Genomic DNA, 23,303 nt, shown 5'->3' with positions numbered 1-23,303 from the left:
AAGAAACTATATCCTTAGTGTGTTGAGAAATCAATTTAGTTGATTACGACTACATATTTTTAACAAAGAAGACGAGTATAAAAGATAATAGAAAAATCGGAGTGCATATCATTTAGTAAGGGTAATAACTTTTGCTAAATTCTGTGTGTGTGTACTGGGTCTTACCATTAAATCTCTATCTTAATCTGGCCAAAAAAGACAAAAACAGTATTTTGTACTTTAGCTAAAAAAAATCTGAAAGCCATTGGCCTAAGGGAGAGGAAGAAACTTGCTGAAGTCACATAAGAAAGAATCAGGGTGCCTAAATTTATTTTTGTTCTGTCTAGAATTTTTAAAAAAATGTTTAGAGAAAATCATTCATTTAGAATAGATAAGCAGCTTAATTAGGAGAAATAACAACCACTGAATGTAACAGATGTTACTTAAAATTTCTCATATACTTTTTGGATTACACTTCAAACAATATTTTTATTTCAATAGTCTTATAAATAAATCAAACAAAAATATTTTAAATATAATAATACATAAATAGAATCATGTTGGGAATTAAATACTTTAGCTATTATGTGTGTGGAATATACTGATATATTACAAATCTTTAAAAGGTCATGTTAATATTTTCATAATACTAACAATATATTACTTTCATGACAGGCATACTTTTTATTTATTAAGTAAATAATTTCTCTCAAAAAGAAAGAACTTATGTTCTATGTTTGAATTGAAAGTTACTAACATTTACTTTTAACTCATTTTTCTGGCCAAAGAAAGTTTTTAAAATGTCTGGTTTTTGTAAACATCATTCTTACTTTGCTTAAATTTTTAATCAACACCTTAAAATTTAGATCTGTAAAGAACATTCATTTTCATGCATTTGTGATTTTTACAGGATTAAAATATAAAGATAATTTTGAGGATACTAAAATCAATTTTCCTACTAAATTATATGTTATTATCAATAATCTTAACTTGTAGAGAAAGACTCTCCAAAAGGATAGAATTCAAATGTCTCAAAAATTATGTCAAAAATTCAAGAATACTTGCAACTCACAAATACCAGTAAGGGTTATGTTATGGAAAACTGTGTTTAAAATGCATGACTGATTAATATTTTATTTCCACTCTGGAAGCAGACACATACTTTTTGTGTGCATGGAAAGAAGCATATGTGAAGCTCTTTCCTTCATATTCAGCAAAAAATGTGCTTTCCTCCAAAACGATGTGGTAGACTTCATTCCCAGAGCACCTGCCATACATCTTCTGCCACTGCTCTGGCGACTGCTGGCCTTCTCTGCAACAAAAGCATCCACACATACACACACACAGAGAAAAACAGTCAATGTGGTTCAACATTTAGTTGTCATCCCAATCGTGGAGTTTTCCAACTGTAAGAACAGGCAAGCACGGTTCAAAGTAGTAACTGTGCGGTGCTTAAAAGGATGATGTTATTTGCAAATACTTACTAAGAGTTACCATAGGAACTTTCAAACCAACACAGTGTAGCTGCTTGAGAGACGGCAAACTCTTCCAAAGTAGAAGGTTTTCACAATCCAGTTAATACAAGCAGGTATCATGATCGTGAACCAATGACATACAACATCTAATCTAAGTAAACACTTGGCTAGAATAACGCCTCCCCTCTAACTAAAATAAGGCTTTTTAGTCTTTGTTTACACCTGTCATGGCGTGCCCAACCTGTACGTAATGCTTCTCTTACAGTCTCAATAATATGCCCCACTTTCCCCACACACACTGATGATACACACTTGGCTTCCGTATGGAACTGACTTTGCTTTGTATTTAAAATTATAAATATATACATCTCAACTTATCAGTTGGCTTCTGAAGAAAACATGCTCGTAATTTCTGTCCATATTATAGCACTGGCTTTCTTCCACCTGTGCAGCAGTTAGGAAAAGACACTTCTTTGTGATAAAAGGAAGAATTTCCAAAAGAGTTCTCCAGAAGTATTTTTTTTTTAAGATACTTTATCACAGAACTGGCAGTTTCTTTTTTTCTAGAATATTATGTTCAGTGGCCTTGGAACTATACTAACAATTCAAATTATGAAAACTTTTATTGTGAATATACAATAATGATTTTTCCCATTTTGTAGAACAACTTCTATTCATTTTTGCTGAATAAAGTTTATGAATTATATAAGTATAAAAATGCACTCTAAAGTGATTAATTTGTAAAAGTCAAAACATTTCATAACAATCCTTGTAGATTCTGAACGGGTGAAAGTAGATAACAACTCATATCTATCACATTTTAACTTCTGAGTTTTTTTCCAAAGGATAATTAGGGACATAAAACATTTATAAATATTTTCAAAGTGTTACTATGTTTTTTAAAAAACATATTTTCCAAGTATATTTCACTTGTACTTTGATCCCTCTTAGGGCTGCTTAAGAGTGAAGAGCCTGAGACTTGCAATCTGATTGCCTGATCTGAACCCCAGCTCTGTAATCTTGGGTGAGTTATTTCCCTTCTCTGTGATACTTTACATCTCTGTGAAAAACAGTATCAGTCTTCCTGGGTTAGATACAATGAGATAACACAAGTCAGTCACTTAGCAAATGTTGGGAGCAGAGTAATCCTCAGGAAATGGTGGCTTCCATTATTATTTTGCTTCTATCTTTCTCATTGCTGAATTTCAGAACCAAGTTCAACATGCTTAGGCAAGAATATGAACAAGCTCGCTCTTAAACTCTTTACCCTTTTCTCCTATAATGTTAATTTATTTTTGGAAATAGGAAAAGAAAAGAAAATACATTTGACCATGGACCACACCGGGCTGTAACTAACTACTACTCTCTGAGAAGGATTGTTCGTGACGGAGAAAACATTCCCTTTGGCCAACAGAAAGAAAACTATCTTTGGTATGTACCATATTGCTACTCAGCAAGATAGTATCTGGCAAAGACCGAATCCATTTAAGGAGCTGAAAATGTAAGAGAAAGTGGTAGTAATTCATCAGGGTTTGTTTGGCATCCAAAAGGCAGCATAGGGTCAAATAACTGTCATATAAGGGTACTAAAAGCTATTCAAGAGGATCATAAATCGAATTCCAGGGGCTGAAATGGAAATAAAATGTGGTAACTCAGAAGGGACCAGAAAAGGAAGGGGTCAGACAAGGACAGTTTGGATGAGTTTCCTTAAATCATTTGCTTGTTCTCATGCTATTTTATATTGGTGCCTTTTCCCCAGGCGACACCTCTTTCTGATTTCTCCAAAAACCTTCAATAGGTAGTAAGAACCTCTAAGTTCGTCTAATGGTAACAACACATCTTACTCCCTTCAGCTCATGGTAAGTGCTTGAGAAATGTTGGGAATTAGTACATCCACCTAATGCAAACGGGCATGGTCAGTTCTCACCTGTTAATTCCTACATGAAATACAGATTGAGCACTTGAGATGTGTCCACAAAGGCTCTAGATTTCAAGGCTGTGGCAGCTGACAAAAAGGACACACATGCTTTCTTTCCTAAAGCCTTCAGTGGAGGAAGACTGACAATGAAGCAAATTATGCTATGTGTTGGCAGTGCTAAGTGTGGGGGGAAGAATAAAGCAGAGAGGGAAATAATTTTTAGCATGCATTGGACAATAAATAGTATCCTGGAGGAAGGTCTTGCTGATAGGATGATACTGAAGGAAAAATCCTGAAGAGAAGGAGTGAGGAGCCCATGTGGGAGAAGACTGTTTCGGGCAGAAGCAGCAGCAAGTGCTTTCCTGCGGCAGGGGAACGCCTGGTATGGCTCAGGTAGAACTAGGCCAGTTTGGCTGGCGTGGGGGGGAGGGAGAAGTAACTGGCAGGGGGAGAGGTCACCCAGGGAATGGTAAAATCTTACAATGACTTTGACTTTGCTTCGGAGATTTTGCAAAAGATTCCGACTCATATTTTGCAAAAATCCCTCTGGTCACTCTTTTCTGAAGAGACTGGAGAAAAGACAATGGCCCGTGAGGGGTTTATTGCAATGATTGGGGCAGAAGATGTTGACCTGGACCAGGTGAGACTCTAGGCATGTTCTGAAGGTGGACCTTAAAGTATTTGCTGATGGAAGAGAAAAATCAAAATTAACACCTTAGGTACCCATGGCCATCAGAGAGATGAAAATTAAATGAAGAAATAAATAGATAAATAAATATCCATAAAGATAACAGGAAAAATGCAAGTACTAATGCTTACAAAGCATCACGGCGAAATCAAAAATCCCCCCCAAAAACCAAAAAACAGTCCTAACCTATCTCCTTGCCTCCTGTATTGATTGGTGCTACAATAAGAGTGAATTTCAAAATCTCAGATCCCCTCATGACACTCTCCTGCTTAAAATGTTTACAGGGCTTCCTCCTTCCGTTTGAATAAGGTGAACTTTCTGAGCATCATTACAAAGCCCTCCTGGACTTGCCATGCCGGTCTCTCAAATGCCATCTATTATTTCTGACTCCTTTCTCTTGGGAGCTCCAGCCATTGGCAGACTCTAATTTCCCTTGAACAGGAAACTCTGTCTTATCCAGGCCTCTTGCGATGCTGTTCCTTCTACCTTCCAAGCCTTCCTCATTTTTGGACCCACAGCTTAGTCATTACGTCCTCAGCCGTGCAGTGGCATACTTTCTTCAGGATACCATTATAACTAAATTTTTCTTTTTTTTGGCTTTTTTGGGATACACCTGAAGCATATGGAGGTTTCCAGGCTAGGGGTTGAATTGGAGCTGCAGCCGCTGGCCTACAGCACAGCCATAGCCATGCCAGATCCAAGCCATGTCTGTGACCTACACCATAGCTCACGGCAATATCGGATCCTTAACCCACAGAGCAAGGCCAGGGGTCGAACCTGTATCCTCACGGATCCTAGTCAGACTCGTTACCACTGAGCCACAACAGGGAACTCCCAACACTAAATCTTGTTAATTAATCCTTAATGTCCTGCTTCCCTGAAACAGGCCCCATGAGGAAAAGAATCATGTCTGGTTTGCCGCTCTGTCCGAGACCTGACATCTGTTCTGACACGGAGTAAGGGCTTAATAAATGTTTGGTTAAATGAACAAAGAAAAATTGAACAATGTTCTTCATGCTCAATTACTACATGTTCTGCTTTCTAATTAGATAATTCCTGTCTCCTTCACCAGCATCATCTTTAGGTCTCACCCATTACTTTCCCTACAATGGATTTGTTATTAGAATTATGGGGTGGGGGGGAATCACAGAGTTCCATAATCATAAATGGACACGACATGATTTTAATCTCAGCAGGAGTAAAACCACAAAAGATATTAAGGACAAAAAGCAAAGAATGGAAAGCTAAGTGAAAATTAAGAAAAGCCATTTAATAAATATTTAAATTGTTTATGCTAACCAAAGGAACATTTAGGGAAAAAAGTTGGTTTGTGCATTTACCATTAACCTCAAAGTATACGCCAACCTGTAAAACAGTGTAGCCCGCAGTCTGTTTCACATCCCTTGAGGCTACTCTTCCATATCAACTGGTAATTAAATAGTAATAAATTCTTCCTCGACAAGTTTATGGCCACCTTTATTTTCAAAATAATTGCCACCTCCAGCTATTTGTCAAAGTGTGATTAGAAAAAGAAAGAAAATAAGAAGAGGCATATGAAAAGAAAATATCCTACTAAGAAAACCAAGGAAGTACAGAATAAAAGTGTATGCCCAGTACTTGAAAGCATCTCTACCGGCCCTGAATTAAGGGTCATGATGTGTGATTGGTGCCTCCGATATCACAGTCAGGAGCGCTTTAGAGAAACTTCAGTGGGCATCCTAGAAGGAAAAGAAGCTACGTCTGCCCTTGTCTTCATTTTAAATTCTAAACTAAGGTCTTCAAGAGAAAAAAATATTTGGGAAAGAAAATGGGACACGTAAGGAGAAGTGTTAGAGAATGGTTTATGAGAAAACGGGAAAAAAAATGACTGGTGAAATAAATTACAACTTCCACGTCAAATTCTTCAAGACCTTGCCGCCTTCCCCACGCTCTGTCACATCGCCCATTCCTGCCCTATAATCACGTCGAGAGCTGATCCCATTTCCTTTAAATCACGTTTGGTTATTAAGAACCCAGTCCCCTCCAAGTGGAACATCCAATCCTCCCTCCCAGGTAAATTCTCCCTGGGACGAGGCTGCCCTGAAGGACTGACCATCCAGGGCCCGGCAAAGGCATCCTGTAGAAACAGGTGAAGATGCTTCGTAGGGGGTGCAGGTGGGCCTCTGTCTATCATCAATGCGACGAAGGACACTCCCTTCCGCTGCCCTCACCCCTTTCCCAGTGACGCACCCCGAAGTCTCTGGCTTCTTGGGTTTCCTCACCTTGAAGCCAACACCCTTAGATGGGGTAACAGAAGGCTCCAACCTTTTCAGCCATCAGTTGTGCAGCTAGACACCCGTACACGGGAGGAAAGTTTCTGCTCTCTCTAATTCTTGGTCCCTCCTGTTCAAATAATCACAGAAAACTACACGTGCAGATGCCCAACAAGAGAACGAAATGCAGTTTGCCATTCCCGCAGACTCCCCCCCTGTCTGTGAGCAGCAGGTCAGTTTTTGGACTTCAGCTCAGGAGGCTGGGGGAAGGTGCAAAAACGCTGTGCTGCTCTATTTGTCTCTCTCTGATCTTCTCTTTCTATAGAAAGGCAGAGAGATTAGAAAATGGGATACTTGGAGTTCCCGTCGTGGCTCAGTGGTTAACGAATCCGAAGAGGAACCATGAGGTTGCGGATTCGATCCCTGGCCTTGCTCAGTGGGTTAACGATCTGGCGTTGCCGTGAGCTGTGGTGTAGGTTGCAGGCATGGCTCGGATCCCGCGTTGCTATGGCTCTGGCAAAGGCCGGTGGCTACAGCTCCGATTCATCCCCTAGCCTGGGAACCTCCATATGCTGTGGGAGCGGCCCTAGAAAAGGCAAAAAGACAAAAAAAGAAAAAGAAAAAGAAAATGGGATACTTGACTCTTTTTTTCTCTTCTTTTTTTTTTTTTTCCGGCCACATCCTTGTCACATGGATTCTCAGGCCACGGGTCAAATCTACTGTGGCAATGTCAGATCCTTAACCCCCTGTGCCATAGCAGGAACTGCCTCTCCTTGGGTGAAGGTTATAGCCACCAATCCTGGGACAACATCAAAAGCCCCTCTCACTATAGCAAGTATTGTTTTTCTTCCCCAAACAGTATGTTTGGTCTATTCCATGTATTGTTGCCAAGTTGGAAATATTGTTCGTTCCAGTTAACTTTTCAACGGTGCGTGAGTTCATTTTGACAAGTGAGTTTGTTTTTCTTTCAAATGCAAGTTGCACATCCCTAATCCATGACTGCATGATTACACTTTTAAGGCAAATAGGTATTTATTGCCAGAAGGCAAATTAATTCACATAAAGTCTCCTGTGCTTCAACATGCCAAACAATTGGAACAGGACTGTCAGCTGGTAGATGCTTAGGCCTGCTCTTTGCAGATATGTGCTGCATACAGACCTCTGAATGCAGTAAAACAATCTGATAAGGTTTGGGTTTTAAGTTTGCCCACATCAAATTTTCCCAAAAGGAGAAAATAAGAATTTAACTGGAATTTCCTGTTTCGGATGCAGTGCGTTGCGCCTTATTACTCTGCATTCTCTGCTCCTGTTTCAAGGATGTCCTGAACGACCCTGCTCAGCAATGAGGTTTGCATTTCTGTTACAAACAGCACAAAACTTTATTGGCCTGACAACTTCCTGTGTTTATAAAGACTACGAAGACCTACGCTTTTGGAAAACTCAGAGTAATAACTTTTAGATGGTAAAATTTGGTTTTTACATTCATACCTTCTTTGCACCTTTAAGGATGCTCTCGAACTAAAAGCGAACTCAAGACGAGTGTGCAGGACATTATGAAACTCTGCCTCCAAGGTTATGCAGTGAATCTTTAGTGGAAATCCATCTCTCCTACAATATCACGTCTGTTACCCCAAACACCTCTGCCTTGCAAGTATCGGAGTTTGTTTTGCTAGTACATTTTTGTTCTCCTCAGTCCTAAATATTGTACTTAAACATACAATAAATGATCTGTTTCAGATTCACCGAAATTGACACTGATTGCAAAATTAGTTGCTTTAATATACTTATTTTTATTATCAAATGAAATAATTTTCACATCAATGGGAATAAAAACCATCTTGTCACAAAGTATCTCTGGGCCAAAGCCCATTCTTCCATAAGCAATTAAAGGCTTCACCTATAAAATCTGTGCCTTAGGAAAAGGATGTCATTTAAATTTATGCTTGCAGAGTTCCATAAGTCAGGATACCATCAGAAGAAAACATAGGCAAAACACTCTCTGACATCAACATCATGAATAATTTTCTCAGGTGTCTCCCAAAGCAATAGAAATTAGAGCAAAAATAAACCCATGGGACCTCATCAAACTGAAAAGCTTTTGCACAGCAAAGGAAACCAAAAAGAAAACAAAAATACAACTTACAGAATGGGAGAAAACAGTTTCAAATGATGCAACTGACAAGGGCTTAATCTCTAGAATATATAAGCAACCTATACAGCCCAACAGCAAAAAAGCCAGTCAACCAATGGAAAAATGGGCAAAAGACCTGAATAGACATTTCTCCAAGGAAGATATGCAGATGGCCAGCAAACACATAAGAAAATGCTCAACATCGCTGATCATAAGAGAAATGCAAATCAAAACTATCATGAGATATCACCTCACACCAGTCAGAATGGCCATCATTAGTAAGTCCACAAATAACAAATGTTGGATGGGTTGTGGAGAAAAGGGAACCCTCCTGCACTGTTGGTGGGAATGTAAACTGGTACAGCCACTATGGAGAACAGTGTGGAGATACCTTAGAAATCTATACATAGAACTTCCATATGACCCCGCAATCCCACTCTTGGGCATCTATCCGGACAAAACTCTACTTAAAAGAGACACGTGCACCCGCATGTTCATTGCAGCACTATTCACAATAGCCAAAACATGGAAACAACCCAAATGTCCATCAACAGATGATTGGATTCAGAAGATGTGGTATATATACACAATGGAATACTACTCAGCCATAAAAAAAAGAATGACATAATGCCATTTGCAGCAACATGGATGGAACTAGAGACTCTCATCCTGAGTGAAATGAGGCAGAAAGACAAAGACAAATACCATATGATATCACTTATAACTGGAATCTAATATCCAGCAGAAATGAACATCTCCACAGAAAAGAAAATCATGGACTTGGAAAACAGACTTGTGGCTACCTGATGGGAGAGGGAGGGAGTTGGAGGGATCAGGAGCTTGGGCTTATCAGACACAACTTAGAATAGATTTACAAGGAGATCCTGCTGAATAGCATTGAGAACTTTGTCTAGATTACTCATGTTGCAACAGAACAAAGGGTGGGGAAAAAAAATGTAATGTATACATGCAAGGATAACTTGATCCCCTTGCTGTACAGTGGGAAAATAAAAAAATAAATAAATCAAAATCAAAATAAAAAAAAGATAAAATTTCCTTATTGATGCTTCATTTTAAAGAAATAAGAAAATGTATTTATTAGCTTATTATATTAGATTGAAAATGGATTTGAAAAGTCTAAAACAAGTGATCAAAGGATTGAATCTAATTCAAATTAACATGTTATTTCATTCCACACTCTAGTAGTTCACTAATTTATGTCTGTTTGGGTCCAGAGAGTGGTTTATATTCTTTACAGGAGCCTCTCTGAACACACAGATGAATTATTTTAATACACAAAGATCTCAGAGTTTTGCCTTTATTTAAAATTTAAAATGTTTATATGATATTCCAAGTCACCTTTACTATCAATGTCAAGAATCTATAGTTAACTCTATAGGTGAAAGAAATGATTTTGATAAATTGCAGTCAGTGTCCTTGAAAACATAATTGTAATTTACGGAATCGAGGCAGCATATAAGGGTAGACAGAAGCTCCCACAGCAGGTGAGGTTACCAAAGAAATAGCTAATACCCAGCTTTGGATGAGCGTTTATTCTTGCTGGTCTGCAGGTTGATCTGATTCGCAAGAACGACAATCTTATCTAGAAAGAAAAGTATTCAAGACCTCTAAGTAGAAGAAGTAATAAAACTCAATATTATGATGACTTGGTCTACCAGGAAGAGGTTTATGCCTTCCTACACTTGAAAAGCAGAATTTCTCCGGTTTTATATGTTATCAGACATCAAAATTAAAACCTGAGGCCTAAGAGTAAACCCAAGATTAAAACAATATAGAGAATGATAATCAATTTTCTACCACCAGATGGAACTAGAAAGCTGTCTGCCATTCTCAGGATGAGAAAAATGGCTGTGAAAGTGGAGAGAAGAGAGAAATGCTATACAGCTTTCAAGCACTATTAACAGTGAGCATACACAACAAACACCCTTTGGGAAGAGATTTCAGGAAGAATATGAAATAGAGTTCAACCGTTAAATGTGAAAGGCTGATTGTTTGGAAGTGGCTAGAACTCACTCCCCTTAAAGTTTGTTTGTTCTTCAGACACGCCAGTGTGGTTTTCTGAAGTGCTCACTTAATTCAAGAAGCCACCTAATTATCACACACACAAATTCTAAAATTCTCTAAAGCCTTTTCATCTACTTTTCAAACCATCGGGTGAAAACTAAATTCATCTCCCGTAATGACACTGCTTTCTCAGTTCTCTAATTCCATCATTAAAGACCTCATAGCCCACTGACTCCAAACTTGCTCCTTCAGCACTCACACAGATTGACAGCTCATACGGACCTTCCCCCACTCCCTCCGAGCACAGCCTGTCTCCCTGCTGAACACACACGGTCAGTCTCCACCCAAGTGTCCGGTGCCTTTCCGCCTTTGCACTGCTCTGCTGTATCTGTCTCTTCAGTTTAGAACACCACAGCGAATTCTTCAGGGAATCGTATTCCATAAATATTCATATCTAGGGACACAGGAGTTTCATAAGCGCCTATGGTTCTTATCTATACTTTATCATCTGAGCATTTTTTTTTTTTACTCTTTTAAAATGATGTGTAACTAGCAAGTTTCTTTACTGTCTGTGCTTGTGGTCATTGGCTTTATTCTCAGAGATGCCAACAAATCTTACCAGAGCTAAAAGAAACGGTATTGATAAGATAAATCTACTAGGGGAAATGCAGAATACATTCTGACCATGCATAAGCCATGTTTACCCTGTGTCCTGCCCTGTACAGAATACTGGTTTCTTTGTGACCAGAATGAACCCAGGTCTGCATTTCCCAAACGTCTAACACAGTGATTTACAGTTTGAGAGATTATCCTCTGCGGGATGAAGGAAGGAATGGCCAAACCATAACAATATTTTAACTCTATTCATTGCTATTTTTTAAAATTTTTGTGTTTTTAGGGCTGTACCTGCGGCATATGGAGGTTCCCAGGCTAGGGGTCTAATCGGAGCTGCAGCCCCCGGCCTACACCAGAGCCACAGCAACGCAGGATCCGAGCCTCGTCTGCAACCTACACCACAGCTCACGGCAACGCCGGATCCTTAACCCACTGAGCAAGGCCAGGGATCGAACCCGCAACCTCATGGTTCCTAATTGGATTCATTTCCACTGCACCAAGACAGGAACTCCTCATTGCTACTTTTGGCATGTGACTTTATTCATAACTTAAATTGACCAAAAAAATGCTTCTAAATTGTAGGCTTAATTTGAAGTGTTTTAGGGTATATTTCATAAAAACATGTTATCAAATTGTATTAGCACATCAATGTAGGCCTTTTCTATTGACCACCTTGTCTGAGGTGTAGGAGAAAAGAATTCTCTCACAACAGATTCCCCACAAAGTTGTACGTAGAAAATAACAGTGACGACAGATACAAATCTCTCCATTTTCCATTCTGTAGGCTGAGGGTATTAGCCTCTTGTCCCTGCTGTTACTGCGAAGTATCATTTGCTGCACCTTTTACATTCTTGAAAATATAAACATCTGCATTCTGTTCACAGACTATAAATATATCAGCTTCTGGAGAACTCATTGTACACCTTACACTTAAACAATGTTATACACCAATTATAATAATGCTGGGGGGGGGAGCACAAGAACCTGAGTGCAGCGATTACATTATCAGGATCACTGCCATTAGCTCACTTAAGAGTTACGTGGAATGTTATAATTATACAACCTTCTCTGTGGTTCCCCAAGCAAATCAAGGAGAAATTCTCTTACTAACTGACTGACCATTTCTCAGTATTACGGCACATTTTCATCTGATTTATTATAGTTCTTTTTTAATTTTCCTGGAGTTTTTATAATTCCCCTCTTTTTTTCTTTTCCAGTTGGGAGAGAAAACAGATACTTCCTTCCTTTGGCACATCCCATTGGGTGTTTCTTTTAACCTCGTCCAGTCTCTTGCTGAGACACGATGTCTGACTTTTCACATCTTGACACAGATTTTAGGGATCTGGTTTTAGCTATGGTACAGACATGTGATTCAGGTTCCATCATTCAGACACGGGTGCAGAAGTTTATTCTGGAAGTGAGCTAAAAGAGGAAACAGGTAAGCAAGGGGCATCCATACTGCTGAGATGCCTGGCTGCCCAGGCAGGCTGCCCCTAGGACATTCAGAGGTCAAGGTTCCTTAGTGGGATGGCTGTGAGGGGTGGCGGTGGGAACTGCTGACACATGTGTAGCCACATAGAGGCTAACTTGTTTTATGGGTTCTCCATATTCCCCCACACACCTTCTCATTAAACTAGGTCAGTGAATACTCTTGTCTAAAGTTAAGAATTCTATTCACTGCTGAGATTCCTCTCCTTTTTAGTAAGTCCTAGGGGTTTTTTCTTAATCAGTATTGCTTTATGATTTCACATGCTACATCTCTAGGTGGTGTTCTTTTTTGTTCAGTATGATTCACAAGCAAGAAACTGCCAATTTAAACATTTAAAGGCCCCTTCTTCCATTTCTGTTCTCTCCATCCTTTTAGGAACTCCTTCCAAATCAAACATTATCTCTTTTGGACTGATCTCCTGAACTGTGAATTCTTTTTCCTATATATTTCATCTCTCTTGTTTTTAATCTGAAATCCTTGAGATTTCTATGATGTTATCTTTCAAGGCTTTTGTTGCATTTTAATTTCAGCAATCACTCTACAAATTTCAAAAGGTCTTCTTTACTTTCTATTTCTCTATCGTAACTGCTTTCATATCTTCATGAGAATAATAACTACACTTATTTTTAGCTATTCTGGATTTGTGTGTTTATTTATTATGTCTTTCCCCCCTTACTACTGCAGAGAAAATCAGATCCTCCAGAACCATGTCAACAGGAATTTAAGTTAAACACTCTGAAATCTTAAACTCTACAAATAAAATTTCCTCAGCATTTTACTCTTTGGAACAGTCATCATCATACTTTCATAATCTTTTGGTATTATTGTGAAGTATTATTTATACTTCCCTACTTTTCAAAAATACACCTGAATTTATTTCTAATGCATTTTTGTTTTCATTTACTGAGACTCACCTTGCTTCCAAGATGTATATTTGACTCTCCTTCAAGTGTCATAGTCCTTTGACTTAAAAAAAAAAATTGTCGGAGTTCCTGTCGTGGCGCAGTGGTTAATGGATCCGACTAGGAACCATAAGTTGGCGGGTTCGATCCCTGGCCTTACTCAGTGGGTTAAGGATCCGGCGTTGCTGTGAGCTGTGGTGTAGGTTGCAGACGCAGCTCAGATCCCGTGTTGCTGTGGCTGTGGTGTAGGCTGGCGGCTATAGCTCCGATTTGACCCCTAGCCTGGGAACCTCCATATGCCACAGGAGCGGCCCAAGAAATGGCAAAAAGACAAAAGCATACAAAAAAACCAAAAATTGTTTGCTAGTAAGTACAAGACCCAACCTTCCAGGTAAACCCAAAACAATTCCAGTAGGAACAGAGAGGTATTATTCTTTTTCTGGGTGGATTTATTCCCCTCCTTTCATCCTGCATGCTGGTAGTCAGCAAATGACAAGAGTCATACTTCCAAGTTCTGAGTAGGATATATAGGAATATAAAATAGATTATTTGTCTGTAAACATGATTTTTAAGTGGAAGATTACATCTTATGGCAAGCAGGAAGGCCTCAGACTACTTAGTCTGGGGTCTCTAAATGACATATTAAGATGGTTAGACCCCAACGCCAAACTACATGCCAACTTATAATTCAGATGAATTCATTTCGGACAAGTCTGATTTTTTCCCCATGGTCAAGATCTGACTAAACTTAATTATATAGGGAAATGGTACTATGGTGGATGAAACAGAGGCAATTTGTTCTGTATGCAGAAATTCAATAAAAATGCCCCTTCTTTTCCTAGGAGTCTTGCAGCCCAGAGGCTTACTGGGGGCTGTGATTTTTGTCTTTTGCTGCTTCAACCTCGAAACACATTCTGGGATGAGGTTTTCTCTCTCTCTCACACACACACAGAGGCATGTATAACTGAATCACTTTGCTGTACAGCGGAAATTAAGACAACATTGTAATCCAACTATGCTTCAATAAAATTAAAAGACAAACAGAAAGTTTCTTTATCCACTTTCCATCTTGTAGAAATTCATTGAAATCTCTCCTTTTTCATTAATGAAAGCTTATGACTATTAATTTGTTGTCGTTTCAACAGAGTGTCCTGAGGAAGAGCAGATGAAGGCAATGGTTCACCCACTCTTCTGGACCAGGGGTCTCTATGAATTTTCCATAGTGCAGCCTTTCCTTCAGTTATTTAACTAATGTTTAGGAACATTCCTGCCGCAAAAACACCATAGAAGGTATAAGAATGAGTAAGACGTGTTCTCCACCTTGGATGAAATTACGGCCTATTAAGTGGGAAAGAATAAAAAGGCCATAATACACACTCTGGCAGACACACTCTGGCAGAATATCATAAAATTCTACATGAGTTCATAGAAGGGAGAAATCACAGTAAATGTGGAGCTTAAAAATATTCCTGAGGAGAGAGAATCTTAGGTTTAGCAGAATTCTCTAGGAAGGCAGAAGAAATAAATTCAAGGCAGAGGGAATAACATTAAAAAAGATGCAGAAGGCGGAAACCACAAGTATATTTAGGATCGTGTTGTTTGGAGAACATGATGTATGTGAGAGAAGCAGGAGAAACAGGGATATAAAAGCACATTAGGACTAGAGAGCATAGAGGGTCTCAATAAATAAAGTGGACATACTTAAATCCCATTCGATAATGAAAGATGAGCTGTCAAAGGCTCTCCAAGTAGAGAACTGCCAGGCCGAGTAGTGTCTACATGTCTCAAAATACATTTCCTAGAAGAATGTTCTAGTTGACCTTTGAATAGCGGTGCTTAGGAAAAACATTTCTCGATAATCAGACTGATTTTGGATACATCTAATAACAGGTATTTCTGTGGAGGTTTTCAGTACATCTTAATTTATATAAAAGAAAAATAAGAGTAATGTTCAGCTGTATATTGTTTCCCTGTCTCGCGATTACCTCCATCCAGACATCCAGTCTTGAAGTGTGTGTGTGTGTGTGTGTGTGTGTTTGGGTGTGTGTGTGTGATGGGAGGCATGGAGAAAGGGCCATCAGGGATATACAATCTTTCTTAATTGCCAGGGTCAAAGAAGCAGGCTTCCGTGGAACCCCCAGCAGAACTATTTTCTGTAAAATGGAGTTCCGTTATTTTTCTTCTATTCTTCCTGGACAAACCTAGTAAAGGGGCAGCCTCGACCAGGCTTCGCGTTCTTATCGTCTTCTTATGTGTTCACAAGGCATCAAGATGAAAAAGTCTCCATTGCCCAAAATTGTTTTCTCAGAACTTCCCAGAGACTAGTGACCCACTAATCCTGTTGCTTCTGTCTTCATCTTAAGCCTTCTATATTGTTAACTATCCAGTTCTTTCCAGAAATTCTTGCTGCTTTTTATTCTGTTAGACTACACTGCATTTACTTTTTTCTCCCACTTGTTTCCTAAAAGGAATAATTTCTCAAGGAAAAGTCTTAAGTTGCCACTTCTCCCAAATCCCCACCATTTCTGCTTTCACCTTAACAAGCCCCGATTCCCACTGAGGACCTAGGAGTAGCATCAATCCCACCATCAGAGACAGCTGCATCAGAAAGCGAACACACCCAGTACAAAGCTCCTTCTCCTTCACCCAGACCATACAGTTCACAGTTCTTCAGCCGTCCAGCCAAAGTGTGTGAAGATATATTCTTCTTCTTCTTCTTCTTTTTTTTTTTTCTGTTCTATATCCATATCCAATCAGTGGCTAAGATCTATAAATCTTAACTGTGATATTTTTCTTATCAATTATCTCTTTCCTTCCCACTGGTTATTACTAAGACCAAAAATATTACCTCTTAGATGGGACTGGTGAAATAAGGAAATGTTTTTTCTGAAAGTAAATGGGATGGAAAGGAAAAAATAAATTTTGATAAAGATGAAACGTCATCAAGATGGGTCAGCTGAATGTCCGTCCACTGTTCTGATAATTTGGCATTTCCTTGCTAAAATCATCATCGTCCATGTTTGATAGCCTATAGTAATATTTGCCCAAAAATAAACTTGTGCTCATCTCTCTCACAAGAGCGCCAAATAAATCAAAATATGAATTTAACAACCAATAAGAAATATCACCGCCAAGAGCACTGAACACTCAAATGTAAATGAGGTGAGTGAGAAGAGAAAACTGTGAAGGGTTAACATACAGAGCAAACTCTCAGTGAGTTAAAGGAGCACAGTTCTTTGAAGTCATGTAAAGCTGACATCAAATGGAGCAAGAATGAGCAGATTAACACAGAGGAAAAGAAAATGTAAGATCATAAGAGTATTAAAAGTCTTGGCAGCTGCAATGGTCAGGGTCCTGTCTAAACTGCCATAGGGACTCCAAAATATAAGACAAATTTAAAAAATTAATATTCCCCATATGCCAGTACAGAGGCAGGGAATTCATATCTAATATATGGTTTCCGTCTTTGTTCCCATTTCCGCAGGCTAAAGGAAGAAGAGAACTAAGAAAAGACTGAGAGTGTTTAAGTGGGTAAACCTAATTCTAACACCTAACTCTAAGGCTGAATTAGGAACTTCATTTTCACCCAGTCCTAAGGCAGGCCCGTCACTACAAGAGCTGTCCTTTCTATCTCCAATTCTTGCCTTCTTTGTCTGTCTTCGCTGTCCCCAGACTCATATTTATTATTTCCCTTAAATACCTACAATCAACAAAAACACTTCATTAAAAAAATACTTTTAAATTAGACTAACTTAGGTTTTATATTATATTTATTTCAGTGCTTGCTGGGTTTTAAAGTCTTAGCTTCTTTTTTCACTTTGTGTCAACTAATAAAAGTACCCAACAGCTTGTGAATATCAACTATTTTTAGTTAAAAGCACCATTTATTACAGAACAAACTTTTAATAACATGGTTCTCCTTTTTTAATGGGGAGATTTGAGTATGCCTGTAAGCTTTGCTTTTGATGAGTGGTTTGATAATCCTTGCATAAAGCATTTTTTAGACTACTCAACACCTTCCCCATTATACTACTTAATTTAGCTTCCAAGTCTGTTCTTTTATTATTAAATCAGTATGTTTGAGCTCTTTAGTTTCTGCTGATGCTCGAAGGAAAAATTTCAGACATTTTCTGTTAATAAGTGAATCTTTACTACTTTCAATTAATGTGTAATACAGAAGACTTGATACAAATTACTGTGGTCAATCAGTATTCTTAATAAAATATATTAGATATATTAAATTAAGTGATCTGTTTGGATGACTATTTATATTCAAGTAATGGTATTTATCTGATTAAAGTATTACATCTAGAATACACAAAAACTCTTACAATTCAATAATTAAAGATATATGTGATTAGAAAAAGGGCAAAGGATTTGAATTGGATTTTCTCCAAAGATGATATGAACGTGGCCAATAAACACACAAAATAATGCTCAATATTATTAGCCACGAGGGAAATGCAAATCAAAACCACGAGACACCACTTTGCATCCACTGGTTACGATGAAAAAGTCAAATTATAGCAAGTGTTGCTGAGGATATGAAGAAATTGGAACCGTGATGACATTGCTGCTGGGAAGGTAAGATTCTAGTCTCTTTTGAAAACAGTAGGACTAACCAGAGTTACCCGATGACCCGGCAGTTCCACTCCTAGATACAGACCCAAAGATATTACAGCACGTGTCTCCCAAGAATCCCGAAATTAATGTTAAGGTCATCCTTGTTCACAGTGCTCGAAACAACCCAAATACCCATCAGCTGATGAACAGAAAAATAACATGAGATACAACCGTTCAAGGGAAAATTATTCCTCTGTAAAATGGAATGAAGTACTGATGTATATTACAATATGGATGCATTAAAAATTCTATGCCAATTGAGGAGTTCCCATCATGGCGCAGTGGTTAACGAATCCGACTAGGAACCATGAGGTTGTGGGTTTGATCCCTGGCCTTGCTCAGTGGGTTAAGGATCCCGTGTTGCTGTGGCTCTGGTGTAGGCTGGCAGCTACAGCTCCGATTCGACCCCTAGCCTGGGGACCTCCATGTGCCGTGGGAGCGGCCCAAGAAATGGCAAAAAGACAAAAAAAGACCAAAAAAAAAATTCTATGCCAATTGAAAGAAGCCAGTCCAACACCAACCAAACAAAAGCACATACTGTATGATTCCATTTATACGAAAGATGCAATGTCCAGATAGGAAAATCTTTCATCAAAGAGTAGATTTGTGTTTGCCGATGGTCAAAAAGGTTTGGATAAAATGTGAGTGATTGCCAAAAGGTAAGGATTTATTTGCAGAGTGATGAGAATATTCAGGAGTTAAGAGAGATAGTTGCACAAGTCTAGGAATATACCAAAAAACATTAATTATAGCCTTTAATAAGTGAATTATATGGTTGTGAATTACATCTCAATAAAGTTGCTCTAACGTTATTTTGGTTGCCTACAGCATTTATTGTGGCACTTTATTGGGAAATAATTTGCAGGTCAATCTTACCTATGGGAAATCCTTAATTACGTGGCAACAATATCTTCAACAACATCACTTTCTTTTTCTTCTGTTTTCCTTTCTTTTCTTTTCTGGCCTGCACCTACAGCATATGGAAGTTCCGAGGCTAGGGGTTGAATTGGAGCTGCAGCTGCTGGTCTACACCTCAGCCACAGCAATGGAGGATCTGAGCTGCATCTGCGACCTACGCCACAGCTCATGGCAACACTGGATACTTAACCCACTGGGCGAGGCCAGGGATGGAACCTGCATCCTCATGGATACTAGTCGGGTTGGTTACTGCTGAGTCACAACGGGAACTCCCTGAAATTCTTTTTAAATTTATTTTAAGTGCAGTGTATTCACCAGGCAATATTGTGTGCCAATAAATGATATTTACTAGGAGTTGGAAGATGTAATTTAACCAGTCTATAAAGACTGATGTGCATGAGTGCTGATGGACCTTATTTTATCATTTGTGCAACAATGAGCCTGGGCGAGATACTCAGCTCTAAGGCTCTATGATCCTAAGACAAAGATGGATGACAAGATAATGAATCCATGTGATAGGCTCTATGAATGTTCAATCAGTGTCAAAATAGTTTTCAGTGTTTTGTTCAATTCCACGAAAATGCTGAGTATACTTCCATCCAAAAAAAAACAATTTCATTCATGATCCTGTTACATTTTTTCCACTGTACATCTTCAAGGCTTGTAAATGTATAAGAATAGAAATATTTATATTCAGAACTTTGAGAAAATTGCTCCTGGGAAACTCTTTCTGTCTCAATAGAGCAGAGAAGTAATTAAGAGGTAAGAGAATAAAATCTTATTAAAAATACCACAGGGTATTTACTACTTTTCAGTTAGCAATTTCCTCCATCTAGCACTAAATCCCAGGAAAGAATTTTCCTCTTCCTTGATTTATTTGACTTGGCACTTCACTTAAATAACTATCAATTAACTTGCAAAATTGAAATAATCATAACCACAAGTAGCACAGTGGAATTTGCGTAGAAAATCAACATTTTGTCTAAAATACCGAGTAAGGAATAGGAAAAGCATGAAGTGCACTGCCATATTTGTCTCTTTAAATAGAGCAGGTGACTATGTTCACTGATTGTATTTTCCTAACTCATTTGAGTCAAAACCAACCTCTATATTTCATGAAACTCCATCCAAGTAAACAAACAGGAAAAAAAGTTCTGATGATATAATTTCCCTCAACACCTTGAAACTCATGTTAAAACTTATTTCTTTTACACTACATTAGCCAATTTTATCGACTACTTTGTTACCATTCTATAATGAGTGTATAATTTTAATTTTGAGTTCATTTGTGTACATACAGCTTTCAGATAAAAACTTACCTCAGAAATAGAAAAAATTGGCTTTAAGACCTTATAATAATGGCTGTCGTCATCTTGGTTTTTTTTTTTTTTTAAGTTTTTATTTGCTGAGATTAATCTTGCAAACAGAAGCAATGCCCTAATCTCAGGCCTCTCAAACGAGGTAAACACTTAGAATTCAGGATAAAGAAACTAATCTCAAGATTATTTAGAAAAGACGCATCACTGTCATGGGGTCTCGGACCCCACAGCAGGTCTTACTGGTCCGTCTGTCTGTTTGACTGTCTATGGACGATGATAACACAGAAATACAAGCATGGGTGCATGTCTAGCTGTATACCTTGGCTTGCAGTATTTCTCAATCACATAACTGCACTTAAACTGTTTTTTAATCATTTAAAATGCATTATCTTAAAGAAAAAATATACTTACTGCCCTCTAGAGGTATGAACCAGCAGTGTAATGAGTGTAGAGGTTGCTGGGCATATACAGTTTAAAGCTAACATGGCGTATTTAAACTCTTCTTCACAAACAACATGATCTGTTTGAAATAAAATAGGTAAATTAGAATAATTTACCTTGGGTAGTAAGAACTTAAAATAATACGAAAAATAGAGACAATGAATACAATTACCCACGTTTCCACATAAATACACTTGTTTTGGAGATGCTTTTACAGGTGCAATTTTATCCCCAGGGAAAAGGTTTCATAAGAGAAGGTAACTAGACTATGAGGTAAATGACTGAGAGGTCCTGGGCTTCTAGACCCAAGTCTGTGTTTACTAACATTCAGTTTTTGGCAAAATGTTTATTTTTTTCCTAGACCTCATCTGTACAAGGAAGTGAGGTGAAAGCAGGTTGAAGGTACAGTCTGGAAAATAAGTCAGAGACTGTATAAAGTCCCTTTGGTTCCGATACTTCGTGTTGGTATGAAGCACAATAGTACTGGGATTTAAAAGATAATTGATTTATCCAATTCATAGTCACACAACATAAAGACTTCGAGTAACTATTAAAAGATGTGGCAGACAATATTTGTACAACATATGAGTAATAGGTTTTGTACACTCAAAACAACGGTAGTATCAATCAATAAAAATTATTCCGGAAATAAACATAAATTTAAATTATCCTTTAACCTCAGGACCTATGTCATAAATTCAAAAGATGAGAGAGTCCAGTCAGGAAAGAGAATACATGCATAAAAAGAAATTCAATGACATGAAAAAAAAAAGAGTGCTAGAGAGAGTGGCACATGGGGGAGAGTGTAGGTCATATTAAAGGAAGCTGATGCCACTCAGCCCAGTTTTAGGGAAACAATTAAAGCACTGTTCGTTGGGAGGAAAAAACTTTCCCTTCCAAGTAAACTATCATAGCCAGTATTGGAAATAAAGACCATGTTTAAAGTTCCAAGAAAATAAATATTCTTAGGCAGAAAATAGCAGTTTTAGCTAAATTAAGAAACAGAAGGTTGAATCTGTAAGTCAGTCAGATCCATAAACTGAACACATACGCCAATTTATGAAGAAATAAGAGTACTTGAGAGGTGGTTCAGCAAATGCTCCAGACAAAGAATAACTTTACTCTGTTTATGTAACGTGAGTTAACATATGAAAGGGCCAATTTTTTTTTTCCTTTTTCTTTCACGTCTTTATTTTTCTCTCACACATTTTATGGAAGAAATTGTATGCTAGGGTTGCACATCAGGATTTATTCTTTAAAAAATGAAGAATCTGCTAACAATGTCTCTTCTCATTTTAGCTGTTTTTATTTTTCTCTTTTTTTAATTTTTTATTTTATTTTATTTTATTTTTTTTTTGTCTCTTGTCTTTTTGTTGTTGTTGTTGTTGTTGTTGTTGTTGCTATTTCTTGGGCCGCTCCCGAGGCATATGGAGGTTCCTGGGCCAGGGGTCCAATCGGAGCTGTAGCCCCCGGCCTACGCCAGAGCCACAGCAACGCGGGATCCGAGCCGCGTCTGCAACCTACACCACAGCTCACGGCAACGCCGGATCGTCAACCCACTGAGCAAGGGCAGGGACCGAACCCGCAACCTCATGGTTCCTAGTCGGATTCATTAACCACTGCGCCACGACGGGAACTCCTATTTTTCTCTTTTTTTAAATGTTGTTTTAATTTATAATTTTAAAATTTTTATGGCCACACCTGCAGCATATGGAAGTCCCAGGCTAGTGGTTGAATTGGAGCTGCAGCTGGAGCCTACTCTACAGCACAGCAACGCAGGATCCGAGCTGCAGCTTGCAGCAACACTGGATCTTTAACCCACTGAGTGAGGCCAGGGATTGAACCCACATCCTCACAGACACTATGTCGGGCTCTTAACCTGCTGAGCAACAAGAGGAAGTCCTATGTCTCTCTCTCTGTTTTTTCTTTTTTCTTTTGCTTGTAGATATATTATAATGATACTCTTTAAGGGACATCTCGATAATACATAGCCATGATACTTAACATTTTGGAGGAAGGCAGACAGATTGTAAATCCAATTTGGAATGCTGAAAAGTATATAAAATATTTGCAAAAGAACAGTGACTTAAACCACTACTTCAATCTATCTCAAAACAATGTTTGAGGGTGTATGCCCATTGGTGAAAATAAGGTAACTCAACGGCTAAATGCAGAATGTTATTACTTTAGAATCATACGATAGCCAAACACATGGGATTCATAAATTTCAAACCAAACACGGGAACATATGATTTAAGAAAAATGTGTAATTTATTACGACATAGGACAGAATACTTAAAAATCCAGCTACCAGAAAATTTAGAAGATGTGATGACCATATATGTTTTTGCCTTTGGTTTAACGTACAAACCGTATTTCTCCTAGTAGGGGACCATTAAAAAATGTGGTAGTTGTGAGCAAGTTTGAAACTACCTCATCTTATTTTCTTTCAGTGGTTAAAAAATTTTTAAAAATTGAATCCCCTTCCTTCCCTTTTCCTTAATGAATGTGTGCATCGACATTCGGTT

The 23,303-nt window shown here is 38.3% G+C and overlaps 1 protein-coding gene across 2 annotated transcripts in view; it reads right to left on the bottom strand.

The window, feature by feature from the left end:
• KCNT2 (potassium sodium-activated channel subfamily T member 2) overlaps positions 1 to 23,303 on the bottom strand; it is a 344,132-nt gene that overhangs the window by 89,935 nt on the left and 230,894 nt on the right. For both annotated transcript variants that reach the window (XM_047755168.1, XM_047755167.1), the window contains 2 exons: positions 20,746 to 20,854; positions 1,142 to 1,291 (listed from right to left, as the gene is read on the bottom strand). In XM_047755168.1, the coding sequence (XP_047611124.1) occupies positions 1,142 to 1,291; positions 20,746 to 20,854 (259 nt within the window). The remainder of the gene's footprint in view (positions 1 to 1,141; positions 1,292 to 20,745; positions 20,855 to 23,303) is intronic.

This window comes from Phacochoerus africanus, chromosome 12, assembly GCF_016906955.1.
Source record: "Phacochoerus africanus isolate WHEZ1 chromosome 12, ROS_Pafr_v1, whole genome shotgun sequence".
NCBI classification, from domain to species: domain Eukaryota; kingdom Metazoa; phylum Chordata; class Mammalia; order Artiodactyla; family Suidae; genus Phacochoerus; species Phacochoerus africanus.
Note: the sequence above shows the minus strand (reverse complement) of the source record. Positions and strands in the feature narration are given on the sequence as shown.